At 37.7% G+C, this 20,738-nt stretch overlaps 1 protein-coding gene across 1 annotated transcript in view; it reads right to left on the bottom strand.

Annotated features, from left to right (window-relative positions):
• The window catches only part of gbe1b (glucan (1,4-alpha-), branching enzyme 1b), a 163,762-nt gene that overhangs the window by 80,136 nt on the left and 62,888 nt on the right, over window positions 1-20,738 (bottom strand). The window contains exons 8-10 of the mRNA XM_056262490.1: window positions 8,561-8,676; window positions 7,900-8,027; window positions 5,052-5,150 (exon numbers count right to left, since the gene is read on the bottom strand). Of these exons, the coding sequence (XP_056118465.1) occupies window positions 5,052-5,150; window positions 7,900-8,027; window positions 8,561-8,676 (343 nt within the window). The remainder of the gene's footprint in view (window positions 1-5,051; window positions 5,151-7,899; window positions 8,028-8,560; window positions 8,677-20,738) is intronic.

Raw genomic sequence — 20,738 nt, forward strand, 5'->3', positions numbered from 1 at the left:
AGCACTTGATACGAACAGTGATTCAAACAGTAACAATGGCGTTGGTTTTGCCGTATCAATTCCAGCCTGAGTCCTCATCCATTAGAACTGCATGCAAAGTGGATTTCATTTTGCAGCGCAGAAAACAGTGTCTTCTCGACATGTCGACAACACGAATCAAACTCTTCCAGGCCTCAGCTACAATTACCGTGCTTGAGGGTCAATGAAGGACCATAGGTGGGGCCATTATGCAAATTTGTAACAAACCTACGTAGTTTCATGCAAGAAGCAAGAATGGAATAACTGACAACTCGCTTCAGCCAGTTCACAATCGGTTCTTCCTTTTGGGAGACAATAACCCCTTTTATCGTGCATTTTGATCTTTGAAACTTTCCAGACCTTTTACATTCGCAAACAGCTATATTACACACTACATTAAAGGTACTTTCCAAAAAAGCATAATAGGTGCAATTTAAATCAGCAATATGCCAGAAACTCTTTTGATTGAGCTTAAATTGTACTGAACCTGTAAGATTTCCTCTTTTTGTTCACGAAAAAAAAAAAAAAATCATATGAAGTAAATATTGACAAATAATGAAGAATTGTAACTTAATGGAATTGTAAACAGCTTGAAATGGAGAGCACCACAGACAGAGGTGACTTCAGACCAATCGTAAGTTAATTTGTATGTTTAGCTGGGAAACAGAGCCGAGCTTCGTTCTCCGGCTGTTCTCGTCCTTGTGAGACGCCAGTATTCTTCACTCGCTCTAATTGTTTCCATTACATTTCAATTTGTTGGACTCCGAAAGAAGGGCACTGGCTAAATTAGAGGGCTTTTGTTATGCTATGCATTGGAAGCGACAGCATTTTGGAGTGGTAATCAGATCAAATCAGGCAAACTTGTGCTGCAAGCCTTATCTGCTTCTCTTGTTAGGACATCTTAATTTCTCAGAGGCTCTAGGATGTAGTCGGCTTGCCATTGCGAGCTCAGAGGTCGGATCAATCAGACAGGTTGGGCGACATTAAAAGCAGGGCTGGATGTGTGTGTCTATGAGAGTGTTTCAAACAGGCAATGCTGCCCCACTGGAACACCAGTGTGTTTGATTTGTGTGAATCGAAATCGAATCGAATTGTGAAATTTGTGTCAATATCCAGCCCTATTACAGTGTATGTATTTTTTATTACTCAAATCGAGCCGTTCGACCGTGTGACGTCACTAGATCGGACGCCCCTACCACGATTGTTGATTGACAGCAGCGTTTCAACACAGACCCGCCCTGAGCGAGCTGTCATCATAGTCCGCCATTGTTGATACGCTGGAGCAGAATGGCGTCTAAGCGATTGTGGTGTTCTGTTCTTGGGTGTAATAACAAACACAGCAGTCATTTTGATGTTCCTAAATCCAAACCTCTGAAGACGCAGTGGCTGAGTTTTGCTTTCGAAGGGGATATTCCCCACGAGCAACGTCAATGCTTTCATGTTTGCGAGAATCATTTCACACCAGACTGACGTCAACTCCCCTCTTCGATTGACTGGCTAGAGGAGGAGCTGTCAATTTAGAACTAGTGGACCAATGGTGATGCTTAAGCCCGCCCTAATTTACCTGAAACTCGAACTGCAACATTTGGAAAAGCAAGCGCAGAATGTGGAAAGAAGAGTGAAGAGAAAAACAGCACAAGAGTACAAAAGAGTAAAATATGAGCAGAAATTGAAGAGAGCACAAAGTGCAGAGTAATAAAACCAAGAAAACATGAACATAAGTTTAACTTTTGAGCAATATAATTTTTAATGTGTTTAAAGTTTTTATTTATGCTTGTTATTTTTTTATTCACGCTTATATTTTGATCCGTGACCATGTTGTAAGCTATTCTGATCATTTTGCTTTACTTTTTTACAGTTTGTGCAATATATTTTTACATGTGTTTTTAAATTTTTGATTCACGATTTTTTTTTTTTTTATCCGTGACCACAATACTTTTGACAGGATATTGATCCCATAGGTTTGCTGTTGTTTTTTGACAGAGCACAGAGCAGGGGACCATCTACAACTTCCTTGTCAAAAATATATTGGCTCATGCATTGCATAGATATGAGTCACACACTCTCTCCAAGTCTCCATGCGCTCTTCTTCTTCCTTCACACAAAATCCAAGTCATCCGAGTGCCCTCAAAGTGCAGTCTCATCTGTACCCCAACGCAAAATGAAATCGATAGCAGTGTCGGATGAAAAGCCCCGGATAAATACTGCATGCTGGGCAATGTCGTATGAAAAAAGCAAAAGTTAAAGAGCGGCAGTCTTTATGCCATTCTAAACACTGATCCTGAGTCAGTGAAGTGGACACCTTTGTGCATGGAGAGTGCATCAGCCTGCTGGAGCGGAGCCGCAGAGGGTCATCTGGGGCAATCGCGTCCAGACAGCCCGATGCTGCTGGTCTGGTAAAAAGCCTTGTATTCTGAGTAGCCTTGTTTAGCAATGCATGCCGATTCTCCATGGAGGCTGTGTGCTCAGCACAAACAGTCACCCCTGCAGTACACGGGGCACATACACCTTTTTTCTTTTTGCTTTTACTGTGACTGTCAAGATAAACAGGAATGCGGACAGGAAAGTCATAAAATATTAGAGAAAAAGACCCATGCAAGACCCTTGTAAGTTTTCAATGAAAACATTTTTTTCTTAACTTTAAGCACAAATAATATATAATGTTATTAAATAAACCTCAAGAGTATATTGTATTCATAACTCAATATCTTAAATGTTTTAACCGACCCGTTTGTTCAAATTTCCTGATTCATGTACATGTAATTATTGGGTTAGTTCACACAAAAATTTTAATTCTGTCATCAATTAACCACCCCCATGTCGTTCCAGAACCGTAAGACTTTCATTCATCTTCTGAACACAAATGAAGATTTTGATGAATTTTGAGAGCATTCTGTCCCTCCATAGACAGCTACGCAGACAGCACCAGTTTGCTTCAAAAAGTTAATAAAGAGATTGCAAAACTAATCTAATCCATATGAATTAAGCGGTTTAGTCCAGATTTTCTGAAGAGGTTCGCTTTATATGATGAACAGATTGAATTTAGGCTTTTATTCACATATAAACATTAATCAGCAAACATAAACAGAAGCTCAACCCAAACTGCTTGACGCGCAACAAAAGAGACGACACGAGAATGAGCCTCATTGGTTCTTGCATGTCAAGCGAACATGCTTGAGCTTCCGTTTACCACAACTGATGTGTGAGTTGATGAATGTTTATATGTGAATAAATGTCTAAATTCAATCTGTTTATCATATAAAGCGATCGAGTCTCTTCAGAAAATTTTGACTAATACACTCAATTCATATGGATTAGTTTTACAATCTCTTTAAGAACTTTTTGAAGCATCAAAGAGGTAGTTGCACAGACCGTCAATGGAAGGACAGAAATCTCTCTAATTTCATCAAAAAGATCTTCATTTGTGTTCCAAAGATGAACGAAAGTCTTACGGGTTTGGAACGAGTAATTAATGACATAATTTTCATTTTTGGGTGAATTAAACCTTTAAGGTTTCAGTTTTACAATGGATATTAAGATTTTGCAGTGTAAACAAATAGTTGAATCATTTAAGGACCGACCGAGCTATTATTTTTGTGTAACATTCCTTTTCAAACTATTATGAGCCAAAGCGAATTGGTTTTAAAGCAAAACACCAAAAATATGACATTGGGAACCTCAAGTGGTCATGATGATTTTGAAGAATCGCAAATATTCTGTTTCACACAGAGACAAATGGAATGAACCAAACTGGTTTCTAGTTACTTCAGATGACACAGAATTTAAAATTTAAAATTCCAATTATTATATCTAGCTAAACCCACCAATGGGTCAGACTCAGAGTAGTGAACAGATATAACAAACGGCTGAAATAAAGGGTTCAAACTGATAGTTTGATAAACTGTGGCTCTCTGATCAGTCTGATAGATGTGCTTTGCCTTGTGCTATTGCCAAGAAAAGAAAAGAATCCCAAAATCTCTCTCTATATATATATATTTATCCATAATGAGAAGACCTTCATTAATATGCATATCCACAGAAACAGCACAGAACAAAGGAATGCTTTAGATCAACTCACAGAAGAAACCCTAATTAAGAAAAATGATTGAAGAATTGCCCATAATTATACTTTTAATTATGCACACTCACAAAAAAGACAAAAAACATGACCGCAAGTATAAAACGCATCCCAGTTTCCAAGTGTATGACCATTTATAAATATCTGCCAAGATAAATTTGAATACGCCCTATTTATCTGATCCACGGCTTGTCAGTCTAGATTTGGAGCTGGTTCTAGATACAGTATCTTTAAATCTAATTCCCCAGAGAAAAAGATAGAAACACGTCTTGCTTCCAAATTACAAGCAGGGCAAGTGCGTGATGAATGATGAATGAGATATTTAGCACGATATGGCGCAAACAAACTGGCACTATCCGGAGGGAATAGATTGAAATGTGGGGTAAAATGAGGTAAGTTGTCAGTTACACCAAAGTTCCTTTAAGGCAAGTCATTTCACTTGGCGGCCATCTTTGAAACGCCCCATTGGGCAGCTGTTTCAGTCATGCAAGTACAGCTCCTATCTCTCTGAATGGGGAAACATCAAATTCTCCAAAGCTGTTCACCAAGCTTATGATTAAATTTCATATTTGAAATCATCAATTAAATCGGACGACAACGGTCTCATAAATTTACTTCCTTAACGCTCAAATCATGACAAAAAACTGCACAGCCAGCCAAAAACATTCAATGCACATTTGCTGTGTTGCAACCGGAGCTTCTAACGGCAGCTGTAGTGACGCAATGAATTTACCAATTGGCGATTGGCTCTTTTATTTAGAAGGCGGGACTTATTCCGCCATATTGCACAATGCATTTTCTCCAATTCATAGCAATATAAGTGCACCGTCTTTGTATAAAGTCTTTGGTTACACTTAGAGCAGGACTGTACAGTAGTTTGGTTCATGATGTTGAATGTAAGTGAGCTAATTGCACATTCTCTTTTATGTTATTCATCAATTTATGTTACACTCACTTGAATCCATTTGTCTGGAATGGCCATGGACAGGCGATAGTCAAAACCGAGACCTCCTTCTTTGACTGGACGGCAAATGGTGGGCATACCGGACACATCCTTAAAAAAACAATGCATTTCTTAGAAACACAACAATTATGGAGAGGTTAGAAATGTTGTTAATGGAATAACTCAGCCAAAAATAAAGTGTGGACTGGGTATGTGGCTCAAAATGGCAAAAGTAGCTTAAAAGTGATTTTAAAAGTGATTCACACGACTTGTGCGCTCCTCTTTAGAAGCCATATGACATTTAAAATATGCACATGGTATTTTTTTTAAACAAAAAATGAATGTATTCAAAGTAAGTATTTCAAAAAATATTTTTAATATAATGAAAATTAAACTTTAATGATGACTAAAAGTTAATTTATTTATATACATGGAGTGGAACTTAAAAACATCCGTAAAACATTTTATACAAATAATAATGTATTGTAAAATATGATTAATATAATAAAAAGAACTAATATAATGATGAAAGCAAATTTATTTATATACATGGAATGGAACTTAAAAACATTGTATGCGTTAAAAATGAATAATGCATTTGAAAAAGAAATATGTCTAATACAATAAAATACAAATTTAATGATGACTCCAGTCATATCTGGCTTAATAAAAGTAAATATTTATATGCATGGAGTGGAACTTAAAAATATCCTTAAATCATTTTATACATTAAAAATGATTAATGTATTTGAAAAATATATTTTGAAATGTAAAATATAATGATGACTCCAGTCATATCTGGCATAATAAAAGTTAATTTATTTATATACATGGAGTGGGTCGCCTCACGGGGGCGTACATGTTGGGATCACATGACCAGACAAATGTGTTATTGCTGACAAAATCAAAAAACTCATCAATTTTTGCTAGTAATTTCGTTGACTAGATTAGCAGTGGTCTCCAGCCATGCTAATCTTTTCTGCAGGGTATCACATAATATGCAGTGCAGTGCAAAATGGAATTAAACGCTGAATACAAAAAGTAGCTTTCAGCACTGTGGTCCTAGTTTTAGTTATATTTGTAGTCTGTTTTTATGCTATTTAATTGTTTCCTGCAATGTAAGCAAACTTTAGTATTCACAGTCCAGCTCTATCAATGGAGCTCATAAAAGAGAATTAGATGATATCTCTGGTGGGCACTGTCCACTAATTACAAAACACAGAACAAAGTAAGTAAAAAGTAAGTGGTCTCATTAATCATGGCTTTAGACAGAGCCACTGAGTGCTAATTTAATGCACTGTGTCCCGTTGGCTCTGAAGGTTAATTCTGTCTTTGTGGAGTTGGGATACAGTGTCGCTGTTGACAAGATTAAGGTTACCGAGCCATGACTAAAGGTTTTGTGGTCATTTCGGATGATGATTCAGCCGCATATTTAGAACAGAGTAACCAGTACAGCAAGAGAGACACCTTTCTAATACGGTAATTTAAATAGTTATTCACTTCAGATCTCATTTATGCTTTTGCATATTTAAACTAGCACATTGTGAAAGAGTTGTTGACAGTGTTTTGATGTTCCAAAATTTAATACGTGTATTTCATAATTATTTATGGTATGGCCACTTTTCACTACTACTTTTTATTAGTATATTGTCACAGTCGGGTGGAAACTTTGTATCTCCATATTTTGTCATTTTATTATCATTTCTTTCTTTTTATAAATCATTACTATTGGTCACCATTTATGTCTGTCTGGGGATTTGCAAATATTTAACCAATGAAAAGTATTAAAAAGAGCTTGTGACTGAACCTTGTAATTCCATTGGATCCTCAAACTGTCAATCAAACATCATAACTTCACTCACCTCTATTGTGAATGAAGTGTCGCACGCAATTTGGATTCTCTCTGCTTGTTTGCAAGGCTAGGGTAAATAAAGAACTGTTTCTTTGAATAAGTACAGCGTGTTCTTTACTCAAGAAACACCTTATATAAAGGTGAATGTCTTAAGTATTTGAGTGTCTTAGTCTAGCATTTGTTGTCGAGTCATAACCAGCAGTGTCATAAATAGCCTGTGCATAGCACTTTATCTTTAATAACATTTTGACCAAATGACAGAAAAAAAAAATGAGCGCCGCCACGTAGCTGGAGTAAACTTTAGAACTGATAAAATGTAATGCACTTACGAAACACTTCGAAAAATTTGCTGGTCGAAACCTCGTAACTCCATTTGAGCTTGATTTTGGTAAACTGTTAATAATATATTGATACATGCAAGTTTCTGCCCATATATAAAGCCACAATATTAACTTTGACATCACAGTGTTTAGGTATTTTAATACATTTTTTTAAATACAAATAAATAATTTATATACACATGGACTACTATTCCAAAGTTTGGGGTCAATAAGTTTTTTTTTTTTAAAGAAATTAATACTTTTATTTAGCAAGGATTCAATTGATCAAAAAGACAATAATATTATTACAAAATATTTCAAATAAATGCTGTTCTTTTGAAATGTTCAATCCATCAAAGACGGTTATTTCACAAATAAATGGTCATTTAAAATTGTAATAATATTTATTTATTTCTACAAAGCTATCGCAGACCTAAGAATTTGAAATAAAGCTCACAAGTTGTATGGGGATTGTCTAGGTCTAGGAGACCTGTTTGAAAACAGTCATATTTTTGCAGCTTTAAGTATAAGCCATGGCTTTTGGGAACTTACTGTAGTATTACTGTCATTTCAAAGCATCAGAATAAGAACAGGAGCAATTCAGTTAAAGAACTGCTGACATTTCATAAATACTCTTCATGCTCAGCTTCTATGTTCAGTGCATTTCAGAAGAAAACATATGGCTTACCTCTGCAATAGTGATGCAGTCTTTATTGAGAGTGTGCAAAATATGGTTTGCCAACATGAGGTACACAAGAGAGTCCTCATCTACTTGAAGTCCAAAGTATTCAGCATAATCCCCAGAAAATCCTGTTCCTGTGCATCAAGGAACATGAAGTTGAAATCAGAGATACCGTAATTGACAGTTCAATTTTTAATAATAATTACCAAGCAAATACACAAAACTTATTTTAAAAAGAGCTATGACGAAACCATCTTGCTACGACACTGTTTTTTAAGTGAGTCTAATGTCATCTTTCAATAAAAGCAAGTAGGATTTAGTCAAAGCGATTGCAAACCTACCCATATTCATTAGCAGTGGTACAACATTTAAAAGAAAAGAGAAAAATGTCAGGGTAACCTTTGCCACTCAATTTGTGCAATTATTTAATTGCTTGAAAGAACTTGTATCACATGCTTTTCCTTCTTAATTCCGTTCATTTATGAGAGTTTACGTAACACGCTCGCTGTGTATTGAAAATGCCCTTGGAACGATCGCTATTCCAAGAAAAGGCTTTTCAACCCGTTCTACAATAAGAGCCTGTGACATTTACAGGGGGAGAAGAAGGTTATTGTGTATGGTAATCACAAGTAAAGTACATCAAGTGCTTAATTTTCCATGGACGTACCGATCCCATGATGATGGTAGAGCATAGATGTGACTCCATCGAACCGGAATCCATCAAATCTGTACTCCTCCGTCCACCAGCGCAGGTTTGACAGGAGGAAACGCAAGACCTCCCAGCTACACAAACACAAACACTTATTATGCAATTCTGACATGAATACTACAAACTGTGCGCACACACACACACACACACACACATTCATCTTAATTTTCTTTATACACCTGGATGTTATTTATTCCTGTGATGGCAAAGGTGAATTTTCAGTATCATTACTCCAGTCTTCAGTCACATGATCCTTCAGAAATCATTCTAATATGCTGATTTGCTTATCTGAGGCTGTTCTCGTCCTCAAACTGGGAATTATGCATTTCTAATGGCTAAATGAATCTGCAGCGGTCAATTACGAGCTCTACGTGGTGCAAGTAGGGGCTCTTCGAGAATTCCTAGCTTACAAGCTGTAATTACGAGCTCTACGAGGACGTGAACGCTTTTTACAAGTTGAAATCTCGTAATTACGACATGCTTAAAAAACTGTCGAACCCATGAAGAGGTACAGGACTGTGCAGCTTTGGGTGTGTTGATGGAGTCAATCTACTTGTCCAAGAAAAAAAACTTGATTTTCTCAGTGTTTTGTTAAAAATGTTGCTTTATTTTAAATTAAACTTACCGACATTCAAGTGAAGTCTTTTGAAAAAAAGAATGCATGAAGATAGAATGTTTTGTTTTTTAAGCTTTTTTTTATATATTATATGTTCAGATATTCATATAACAAAATATTCTGGAGGCTACGAAAGTTTTGTGAAATTTATCAAAATCCAGGCGGTGGCTGGCAACTTTAACAATAACAACAACAAAAAAAGCGCTGGATGGTAAAGAGTTAATGCACATATTTTAATTTGAACTACTGATATATTGAGCATATTTGCTCATGGCTTGAGCATTTTAAAGCAGGGTTTTTCAACATTACTGCATGGGTCCACCAACTATTGTTTGATGTAACAATTATGCGTTTAACCAAAGTACAATGTTAAATTAACCTCAGCAAAAGCTTAAAGTTCAGGTAAATGTAGTTTATGACAGAAAAGCCATTACAATAATGGTAACACTTTATTTTAGTGTCATTGTTACATGTTATATGCAGTTACTATATTAATAACTATAAATTATGCATAATTACATGCAACTAACCCTAAACCAAACCCTAATCCTAACCCTATTTAGAAAGTACATGTAGTTACTTAATATTACTCTGTTACAATGTAATTATACATTTAAATACTAAGACACCCTAAAATAAAGTGTAACCAACATAATCCTAATTCATGTTCAATGTAACATCATAAAGAACTATTTGTAAATACATTAATATGCTAATAAATGCATGTTATCATACAGGCTTAAAATATATTACTCAAATTTATACAATATGTAACAGAGGGTCCCTGTCCTGTCTCTCTGTTTTAAATTGTTACTCCTGAAATATTAAAAACTTTTTTAATAAGACCAGCATTCAGTTTATCGTAATGAATGGAGCAGTTTCTGTTATACAGTGATTATGTGTACACAACTTTCTGGAAGACCTGAGTTGTGGCTCCAGGTTCTCAGGCACCAGGCAATATAATTATCCCAGCTGACATCATCACTTTCTGGGATGTGTTGCTTCCCAGATGGCGAGAACTCTGCACTGCCTGGAAGTGCGATATTATTGCGTTGACAGAGTTAGGATTTCACATGATACAGAGTGAAACAAACCTCCTCATCGATCACAACTACACTCATGATACAGCAGCACACAGACTATTTGGCTCTAGAATGTAAAAAAAAACCTGTGTTTTTGCTCTTTCTAGTAGGAAAAGGGTTCTCAATTTCAACAGATTATTAAAACATTATGTGAAAGGTGAAATCAATGTGATGATCCACAAAAATTGGTATCATTGAGTGAGTGACTATAACTGCTGGAAATGTCTGTTTGCATTAAAGGGATAGTTCAAAGATATTTCACCAAGTACAACACTGAGTTAGTCAGTTGTTCACTTGAATCATTACAAATTGAGCCTGTTTAAAAGAGACGGTTCTTGGTTTGAACTTGGAGAATTGTTCACTCGAAAACCACTGATTCACTCTGATTCATGAACAAAAGACTTACGTTCACAAATCAGATATTGCAAATCAAGACCAAATACCAATCCAAGTTGAACATAACAGCAGAGATGATACGTGACTAAATATTAGAATAGTGTGGTTAGTTAAGGTGTGGTCACAGTTAACACTCACTCTTAAAAATGAAAAGGTGCCAAAAGTGGGTTTTCGCAGATTTGCCATAGAAGAACCATTTTGGGTTTCCTAAAGAACCTTTAAACAGTTCTTAAAAGAACCTCTCTTTTTTAGTGTGAAGAACATAAAAAAAAAATCTAAATAAGCTTTTTTCCACTAAAATAACCTTTTGTGAAATGGAAAGGTTCCATGGATGTTGGAAAGGTTCATGGAACCATAGATGCCAATAAAGAAGCTTTATTTTTAAGAGTGCAGTTCGGCAAATTTTTCACAGTCAAAATTTCAATAGGAATACATGCGATTGGCAATTTCGCATGAGGGTAAAGATTTCCCTACACATTTTTCATAACAGGTTCAACTTGACCAACAGAAAGCTGCTTGGTTTGAAAGTGACTTCTGTGTGAGCTGTGCTTCATTCATTGCTACTCTAACTGACAACTGACAAATTTTGTCCGCAGAAGTTTGGTGAAATTTTTGAACACAAAAGATGATATTTTGAAGAATGTTGGTAACCAGACAGTTGACGGTAGCCATTGACTTCTATATTCTTTTTTTCCCTACTATGGAAGTCAAAGGCTACCGTCAACCGTTTGATTACCAACAATCTTCAAAATAACTTTTGTGTTCATTTTCATTTTTGGGTGAACTATCCCTTTAAGAACCTAGAAAATGTGGTTGTGAACCCCTGCGGTAATTTACGCCTTAATTTACGCAAATGCTTTGAAACACCCTTGGTGAATTTTTGAAAAGCTGCACATACATGTGGGACTCAATCTATGTTCAAAACCTCTATGAATACCAATACGCTCAAGCTATAGTGAATCCTCATCGGGTATCCCAATCAGCTTCCTGTGGCATGCGGCTATGAGCATAAATTATCCGTCAGGATGAGAAATTGGAATTAACTCATCTCTAAAGTATGTCTGTATCCTGGTGTTTGGATGATATGTGTAGGCACTTGTGACCAGCCCCCTCCAGATGAGCATCCTCAACAACTTGGAGTAATGGCCACGTTGCCATAGAAACTTTGTTAAAATGCGAGCGCAGGGGTCCTCTGGCACCGTGAGAAGCGCACACAGAACAAGGTAAAGCACCTCAACCGTGTGAAGCCAAATTAAAGAGCGCGAAAGAACACCATCATCATGCCTGAGAGTTTTATAAATGCCAGGTGCTCCGATTCGTGGTACAGCATCCTTAATGTTATTGTCAGAAGAAGGACAATGTGACACTTACGATGCTGCCGGTTCTGGCCGGAACGATAGCTAGCATTAATCCTACATCTTAAACTGTATTCAACTGCACGAACGCTCTTCAACCTCCATTCTTCTCTTCTAAACTTCTACAACAATGCCAAAACGCCCAGGTAGCAGAAAATGAGAAAAATATGGAAATGAACCATCTTTTGACACTCACACTGGAACTTGAAGCTATTCAGAATAACTTATGAACCTTGTCGCACATGCAAGTCTGTAGAACTGTGAAGATGTCTGATAACTAGAGATGCACCGGTATGAAATTTCTCAGCCGACACCGATAGCCGATTATTCATAGTTTGTTTTTTCTTATTGATAAAAAATCTCTCCCAAATAATGCTGCAAACTATACAGATAACCCCTTTCATTTGGTACACTATAATATTAGAGGTTAAAATTAACAACAGAGCTATTATATTCAACTGCTATTTATTTCCAGATATAATATTTACACTCAAATAAAAGCTGAAATGTTTGTATACAACTCAGTTACACATATAAGGTAGTTTTCATAAGCACTTGTCTTGATGGCAAGATTTATTCAAACATACATATAATTAACAGTGAATAAGATCCTCTCTAGGTTTTTTTTTAAAGCTAACTAACAAACTGATGACTTTCCTCAGGTAAATGCAAAATTAAGTGATATTGTTTACAAGCAAGTTTCAACCTTCACAAGCAAGTTTTATTGACATCTAAGTTTTATTGAGTTTTATTGACGAGTTGCAGGCGGAAATTAGCATTTTTGCTATAACCTGGCACATGACATCTCTTCTTTCTTAGATTAATGGTTTTTGTGCATTGTCCCTGATCAAATAAATAAATAAATTCAAATTTAAATTCAAATCTTTCCACATGATACGGATTTCGGTAAGTCGTACTGTAACTTTCAACTTACCTTCTGATATTCATGCCTGTTTTTCTAGATATAATTTGTATTAAAGTGGAAGAATAGACTCGCGCTCCGCTCTGCTGCTTGAACTGAGGCGCTACAGTGATCTGTCACGTCACATTTAAGAGCTCGCCAAAAACGCCATTTATTGTTTGAATTTCGTGATAAAAATGGACAGAATTTGAAAGATGACACTTTGTTTCTTTTTAGAAGTAACGAAGCACAGAGCTATTAGCGATTATTGGGTGAAAGTCGCGCTATAAATAATGTTTAGGTAAAAACTGCAGATCTGGCAACCCAGGCTTGAACTACGGGTGATTCAAACAGAGTCTGCTTTTATGTAGCTGTTTTTAGCTATTGATGCATTATTTTCACATTAACTTGCCTTAACTAACTCAACACGATATATTTTCTTCACACACACTGTGAGTTGCAGTCGGTCATGTTTTACCGCACCCTTTTGATTGACAGGATAAAATCGGCACTGATCATCAGCTGATTTTAAACATTCTTGATAGTGAAAATAATTGCTTTAATCGGCCGATACTGATTGTTGGCCGATAAATTGGTGCATCTCTATAACGTTAGCTTGCTATAAGGAGCAACAGCCTTCATTTGGAGTCATTCCATGCTTTACCTGATGTATTCAGTGCCGTGCTGATCTAGGCAGCAACATTCATGTATGCTAAATCAAATATATGGATACAAGTCCCCGTCGGACAGGCGCAAATCCCCCAAAGCTTCTTCCAGGACTGAGCAGTTTCCAATTGGTTCTGCATGAGGAGTGAATCAGGCGCCGGGGTAGATTGTAGTTTTCCAAGCCATGGGGGAAAATGCTGATGCAGATCTCCCCGCCGTCGTTTCATAAAGTTGCAAATGGCGAGTTTGCAACATCTGGGTTTGCTATCCCAATACTTGGGGGCTGTGGTAATCTGATAAGCGTGCGGCATGGGCGGTCACGCAGAGCTGTGAGCGATAAATAGATTATACTGTGATCAACACACATAGCAAAGGCCAAATACACAATGCGTTATCATGGGACTGAGGTAATGCCTCCCTGAGCAGAGCCATGACAAAGCTGCACCTGCACATTAAAGCCATAAGAATAGCTGTTATTCCTTATGGGCAAGTCCTGTCGGGAAGGTTATCTGACAGGGAGGGTACGCGGTGGGTAAAAAGCCTTCTGGTGAGATGGTCTGTGAAGGTAAAGCAGGGATACTCAACTTTGGAAAGCTCAGGGGCCGCACAGAAGAGTCCCTTTAGCCTCAAGGGCCACGCTTAATTAAACTATAGTCATTTTATATTAATGAGGTAAGCAGACCATGGTTGGTATGTGATGTGATCAAAATCACTGTATAAGTAATTGGTAATAATTGTTAATAATCTTGGTTAGTAATTTCTACATAATATGATACATTTAAAGAAGTTGTATAATTTGATATAAATTAACGTTTCATAAGTGAACAGGAAATAACAATGAACAAGTGAACACAAATATAAAAAAAAATATGTTTAAAAGTAAAACATATTTAAAAATATAGAATATATAGGATTTACAACATGAAAATATAAATAAAATTAACTAGAAATCAATTAGATAAAATATGTGTATTGTGTATATACAATATATTGGATAGATAAATAACAGGTCTTACTCCAAACATATCATAATAAAATGACAAATAATGAAGAAGGCAGAAGACATGTAGTAGAATATATATGTTTTGGGGGAAAGGTCTTACAAAGCCATATATCAAATGATAATATATCAACTTTATAGGGTTAACATAGAATGAACACAATACTGTAAATTGCAGTTGCCACAATGTTGACATCACACAGGCCACAAAATGACTTGAGGCCCGTGTGTTGAGTAACGCTGAGGTGAAGGAACCAGTTACCGACAACTCTATGGCTGGAAATTGACAAATGGGCCAGTTTTCGCCTTAACCAGATTACACACAATTTCAAGGGTGTCTGGAAGGACGGTTTCATTTGATTATGAGTCTCCCTTCGTGATTTCCCAACATCGCTACAATTTACCATGAGCAATGACAACATATAAGATGAATATCAATGAAATGGCTTGCATTGGTAGTCAAGCCTTTCAGTGCAAGAAAGGAAAAAAAGCCATGCAACATTTCCAGAAAGCCAAATAGCTGATAATCTGCCTCAACACCACATGTATCCTTGGGGAAAGAATGACAGGAAAAAGACAAGTGTGATGATAAACATGAAGTGACCTTGCTTCACAGTATGCCAAATATGTCATAAGCACTGGTTCACAGATAGTCATGAATTAACATTACAAGAATACTCTAAAACCGAGGATAATCTCTCAACGGGGATACACTGACCTTATTTGCATTTGCTCTACCTGATATTGTTATCCAGTCTCAGGTGTAAGGAAGATCGCAGGAAGAGGAAAGGTATAAATCCCTGTATCCTCAACATTACAGTCAACCTGCATGAGGACAAATAAATTTACAACCTTGACAGGTCATTTCACACAAGGCGCCGCAGCGGTGAAACGACGGCATCTGACAGTCTGAGAGATGGCAAACAGCCGGGCCTTGTGGGAAACGACGGTTGAGGCACCTCATTTCACGCATCTCACATGCTGTGCCTGTCCTATCTGCAAAACGGCTTCTTCACTCATTCAATAAGAGACAAGCAGCGCAGATTAATGTTTATTGGGGAAGAGATGGATAACACCTGGATAAAATGATCTGACAAGTGCCATCGTCATATAATTTTTTTTTGTTTTTTTTGTTGCATAGAGGGCTCTGGAATTCATCCAAACCTGTCAGAATTAGCATTCTCCATCGACATCCAGCTGTGCCTCTGGTGAATTCCAGGAATTTGTCTCAATAGAAAGTTTATTAAGTCTTATGGAGAGGTGTTGGGTGAACATGCAACGTGTTCTGATGAGGAATGAATATTCTGTGGAAACGTGGCTGGGGAACCTCATGAACTTTATCCACAGTTGTCACTGGAAATCTTTCACAAAGGCCAAGTATAATTCACGCTTATTGCACAGCATACCAAGCGTGCCCCATAAAGTCATTAAACCTGCACATTCCTCTTTAAAAAAAGAGCAATAGGCATTGGTGAATGTAACGCACGATCGAAATGTGAGACCACAAAAGCAGCTAGCCTCGGGTCTGGCTCCGTTTGATGTGCAGGAGGGATTCCGGTGATGACTGATGAGAAATGGATGCAAATGAGCCAATACAGCAGGAGATTGGAGGAAGGGATGGATAAGCGTGGAAAGAGCCTTCTGAAGTCACACATCTGAGACCTCTCGAGTTCCAGAGAGAGGGCAGACGGTGGCGATGGCCGAGAGGAAGTGCGCCTGCCCTTCAGGAGACGGGTGGAGAGGAGTGTCGTGGCGGCACAGAGGATTAAATTTACTCGCCTTCACAAGGTGTCCTTGCAGCTCTTTGAAACAGCCTATTAGAGGAGCCACAGGAAGCCATGAAGTGCGGCCCAGCGGATGTCTCTGGGCTAGTTAGATCTCTACCACAAGACCTCAAACACTGGCAGTTCGCATTTCCCTGTAGATGCCATAGAGACACGGAGCTTAACAGAGCTAAATCGATTATGCACCAGATGTTTCCATAAAATCACCTTGTGTTCATGACTTTTGCATGTCAAAACGATGGGTTCTACATGTTGAAGATGAGGCAAACAGGGAAATTGCATAGAACTTAATACATCATTTGTCATGAATTTTAATAGATGGTTCTGATAGACTCTCAATGACAGGATTTTGCCCGAAAAAACCAACAAGGTTCTACAGCAGGGGCTTGCTCTTTTTAAAGACCCACTCCGATGAAAATAATGTTTTTCTAGGTGTTAACATGTTCTTGTGGCATTTTTCTGATGTTAGAGGACATATCTTGAGAAAAATAAGCTCAAAGTTGTATTTCTGAGTATTTCTACATTCAAATGGCTGTGAATCAGTAGCAGACGCTAAAATGCCGGCTAAAATAGACTGGAGTTGTGACGTAGTAACTCCACTGGGCGGGGCCACAAGCTCATACTCCCCTCCGCCCCGCCCGCTCAGGTTCTGAGGAGTAGAGAAGACGATGGTGGATCAACACCTATGTGCGGTAGCGAGTTGCAATGCTAAGAGGAGAGATAGTGGTATTAGCTTTCATGCTTTACCAAAACATGTTGCTGTGAGAGATAGATGGATTACGTTCCTTGGTCACGGCAATGTTAAAAAACACACATTGGTTTGCGGTCAGCACTTCACAGAAGACTGTTTCACCAACTGGCAGGAGAAAAAAATGGGCTTCGTCAGTAAATTGTTTTTGAAGCCCATCAAGACTTTGATATAGCAAATTGTCATTGTCCATCAAGACACCATCAACTGGACAGCCTGTGTCTTTACCGGTAAGTTTTTTTTTTTTCTGTCGGGAGCTAGTTCAACGATCCCGCCTGTTTGCTAGCGGGAGAGACAGAGCTCTCAGCAACGGGGAGGGGGAGGGTCGTCTCCGTGCCAACGGCTCCGCCCACAACGCAGAGGCGAATTGCTAATGAGCTACTGCCGCTCTGCTGAAGCGAAGTCCCAGAAAACGGCACAGGTTTTGTGATTTTGGCTAAAAATGGCATAATCATAATTTAAAGACCACTGGGAATGTTTAAAAATAGCTCAAAATATGATCGGAGTGGGTCTTTAAGTTGGATTTTTTGCCATTTTTGCCTATAATTGATATCATTTAGAGGAGACATGAAGCAATGAGAGGAGAGAGAGAAGTGGGATCAGGAATGGACATCGAGCCGGGACTTGAACTCGAGTTGCGCCGTTTGTCCGGAAGGCTACGGCTCTGACAGCGGATGCTTGCTTGCTAGAATATGTGGATCTGATGTAACCAGCAAAGCATGTGGTTGGATAATTCCCCACCTGACCCACCACCACCCCACTTTTCAAGGTCAAGTACACTCTCAAGACCATCTGACTTGTTTTCTTCCAGCCAACAATTTGGTCTTGAAACTTCTTAGTACCAAGAAAGTAATACCATAATGAATGGATGATCAAGAGTCCCTCATTTAAAAACAAAACGAAAAACATCGGTAACTTCCACCGATATTCGCCAATGCTTTCTGATCGGCTGTATAAAAGTTGCTTGATTAAACAATGCTGTGCCATTACAGTCGGCAGGAACGTCCCTTCTGCGTTTCATAAGCAGGAATTAATAGAGAGCTGCATCCAAACAAGCGGCAACAAGAAAAACAGACAAATGAACCGGCAATGACACCGGGGCGTTCCTTCGGGCTTTTACAAATGACTCTTCAGATGGCTGCTGGTTGTGGCATATGTCTGCTGCCCGTTTAATGAGTCCCTCTGAAAACGGCACAAGCTCAATAAGTAATGAAACTGCAGCTTGGCTTTTATTACGGAATCTCTGCGCCGTCTGACACTAACACTGGATAATGTATTGGCGGCAGCAGCTTTTGGCATGCGCTTATTAAATGTGGGTTCAAAAAGGCATTGATAGACTGCACGGAGGCGGCCGATCTGTCTCTTAATGTGTGACGAGATGAGCTTACAGACGTGGAGGGAGAAGAAGAGAAACTTAATTATCACGCGCCGCGAGAGCACCAATCAAAAGGTTCGGGTTTACCGTGAGGGCCATTAGGGTCAGAGCCAGCTAGCGGCTAAAGTGGCATACTCTTTTGTAGAGCTTACCGCTGTGATGACAGTAATGATTTGGAGAACAGAGCGTTGGGCGGCATCCGTGGAGCCGCATACATTGTGTGTTTGACTGGAAGCCAGAACTGTTCAGACCAAAGGATTGTAAACACGTCTCTGATACTGGGACACACAAGGGCACTCTGAGCTACTACAAATTTAAGACCCATTTATGTCAATTGCTGTTCTTCAGTTCATTTACACGTGTTGTTTTGCGGTTTGAGATTCTCATTTTGATATGCTAAGTCTTTCATTACTGAAAATCTCACAGGGCATGATACGTGTTCAGCTAACATTAGAACACACACTGTTAGATGTAGACTGTCATACATGGGCTTTGTTCGTTTTGTTTCAAATGTATGTGCACTTGATCAGGGATCTGCACATTTCCGAGCTGTAAAATAAAAGGATAATGTCATTACTTTCTAGGGGAAATTACATTAAATGCTTAACAGCCCTTCATAGAATTTCGGTGTTGATGCCAAAAAAAGAAAGAAGAAAAAAACCAGCTGTTACTGACTGATACTCAGAACAGACTGCAATAAAAAGACAATGCAAATGCTATGGGCATTAAAATTCAGACTTATAGGCAACGTACTTTATTACGGTTTGGTCCGCTTATAATGTTTGCTTGTTTGTTTAAGCTTTAAAGAGCCAAAAAGTCTTTAATACTATTCAGTAGGGATTACTTTTCTATATGCTTGATGCTTCTTATTAATTAAATTTTCAATTGTGGATTTACATTTGCAGCTTTTTTAAATGTAATTTTACAGGCAAACATATCTCCATAATAAAATTCAGGCAGTGCAATGAGAAATTCAGATTTAGTGCCAGTATTTGACAAAGGTCAAAATAAACAAGGCTTTGAATTAAAACTGACCATTTTATTGTTGCTGAACCCCTTTTTTCTTTCCAATACGTTTTTTAACTACCCTGTCCTACAATAAGCGCCTCTTTGCATAGCCTCCATCACGGGTTCCCAAAATAAAAACAGAAACAATTTCAGACACTTACAGTTATTTCACACGGACATATTTTTAGTTATTAATGAGCAAACATGTTTTAACCATCAGCCATAAAAGACAAGTTTTTTTGTTTTTTTTATCAGCTCCATAAATGGAGGCTTTGTCTTCCAATTATACACTGTCAACTGTAAACAGTATTCACACACATTATACACATATGCTTGATGTCAAAATTGTGATTTGGTATATCAGATTTGTTTAAAAAAGCCTAGTTGAGTGTCAACTCTGTTTTGACAGCAAACCAAAAATAATTGTTTTTGGAAACACTCCTACAGTTTGCTCTAATTTGTAAAGTTTGTTTTCGCGAACAAAAACCACTGAAGTTTCTCTGAATAAGATGCTCTAAATGAAACCTGTCAGAAGCAAACCCAAAATGAACTTTCTACTCAGCCAGGTGTCAAGTGCATCTCTCGAGATCTAATTCACCTACCTAAGATCTTTTGCTCCGACGAATAAGCGAAGATTTCATGCTTAAGTGTTCTGAATGTCGATTCTGTATAGGCGTGGAAATACATCTATGAGTGCACAAAAACAAAAAGAATGTGATATTTCTGTATCAAAAAGAAAGTAACTCGTAACTTAAAAATCTAATGCATGTTCAACAAAGACCTGCTGAGTTCAGAGTAAGGTGAAAAAAAGTCCCAAAACACATTTCCAGCTCTACAATCTGATTGGACGAGTCATGTTTCAAGTCATTTTACAATAGCTGATTTACGCACACCTGTGGCTGTTAAATTAAAGTCCATATGTTGATTTACACATATCTAAAGTAATGCTTTTGAATGGTATTAGTTACATTAATTAATACATTTTTTAAATGTATAATTTTTATAAAAAGCAGATTTTTAAAATCACATTTGAGGTTGATAAAAAGCCATATAAATCCAAAATGGGCTGATTGGACATCATCACCTATTATTACTGGTAACTAGTAAGTTATGCTTACTAACTAGAATTCTATTAGCATAAATTCTCACAATTAAAAATAGTAAAATTTATTATTTTCATAAAACAAACAATTGTTTTCAGTCTA

This window comes from Rhinichthys klamathensis, unplaced genomic scaffold (assembly GCF_029890125.1).
Source record: "Rhinichthys klamathensis goyatoka isolate OS25496 unplaced genomic scaffold, OSU_Roscu_1.1 h1tg000192l_1, whole genome shotgun sequence".
In the NCBI taxonomy this organism is placed as follows: Eukaryota; Metazoa; Chordata; class Actinopteri; order Cypriniformes; family Leuciscidae; genus Rhinichthys; species Rhinichthys klamathensis.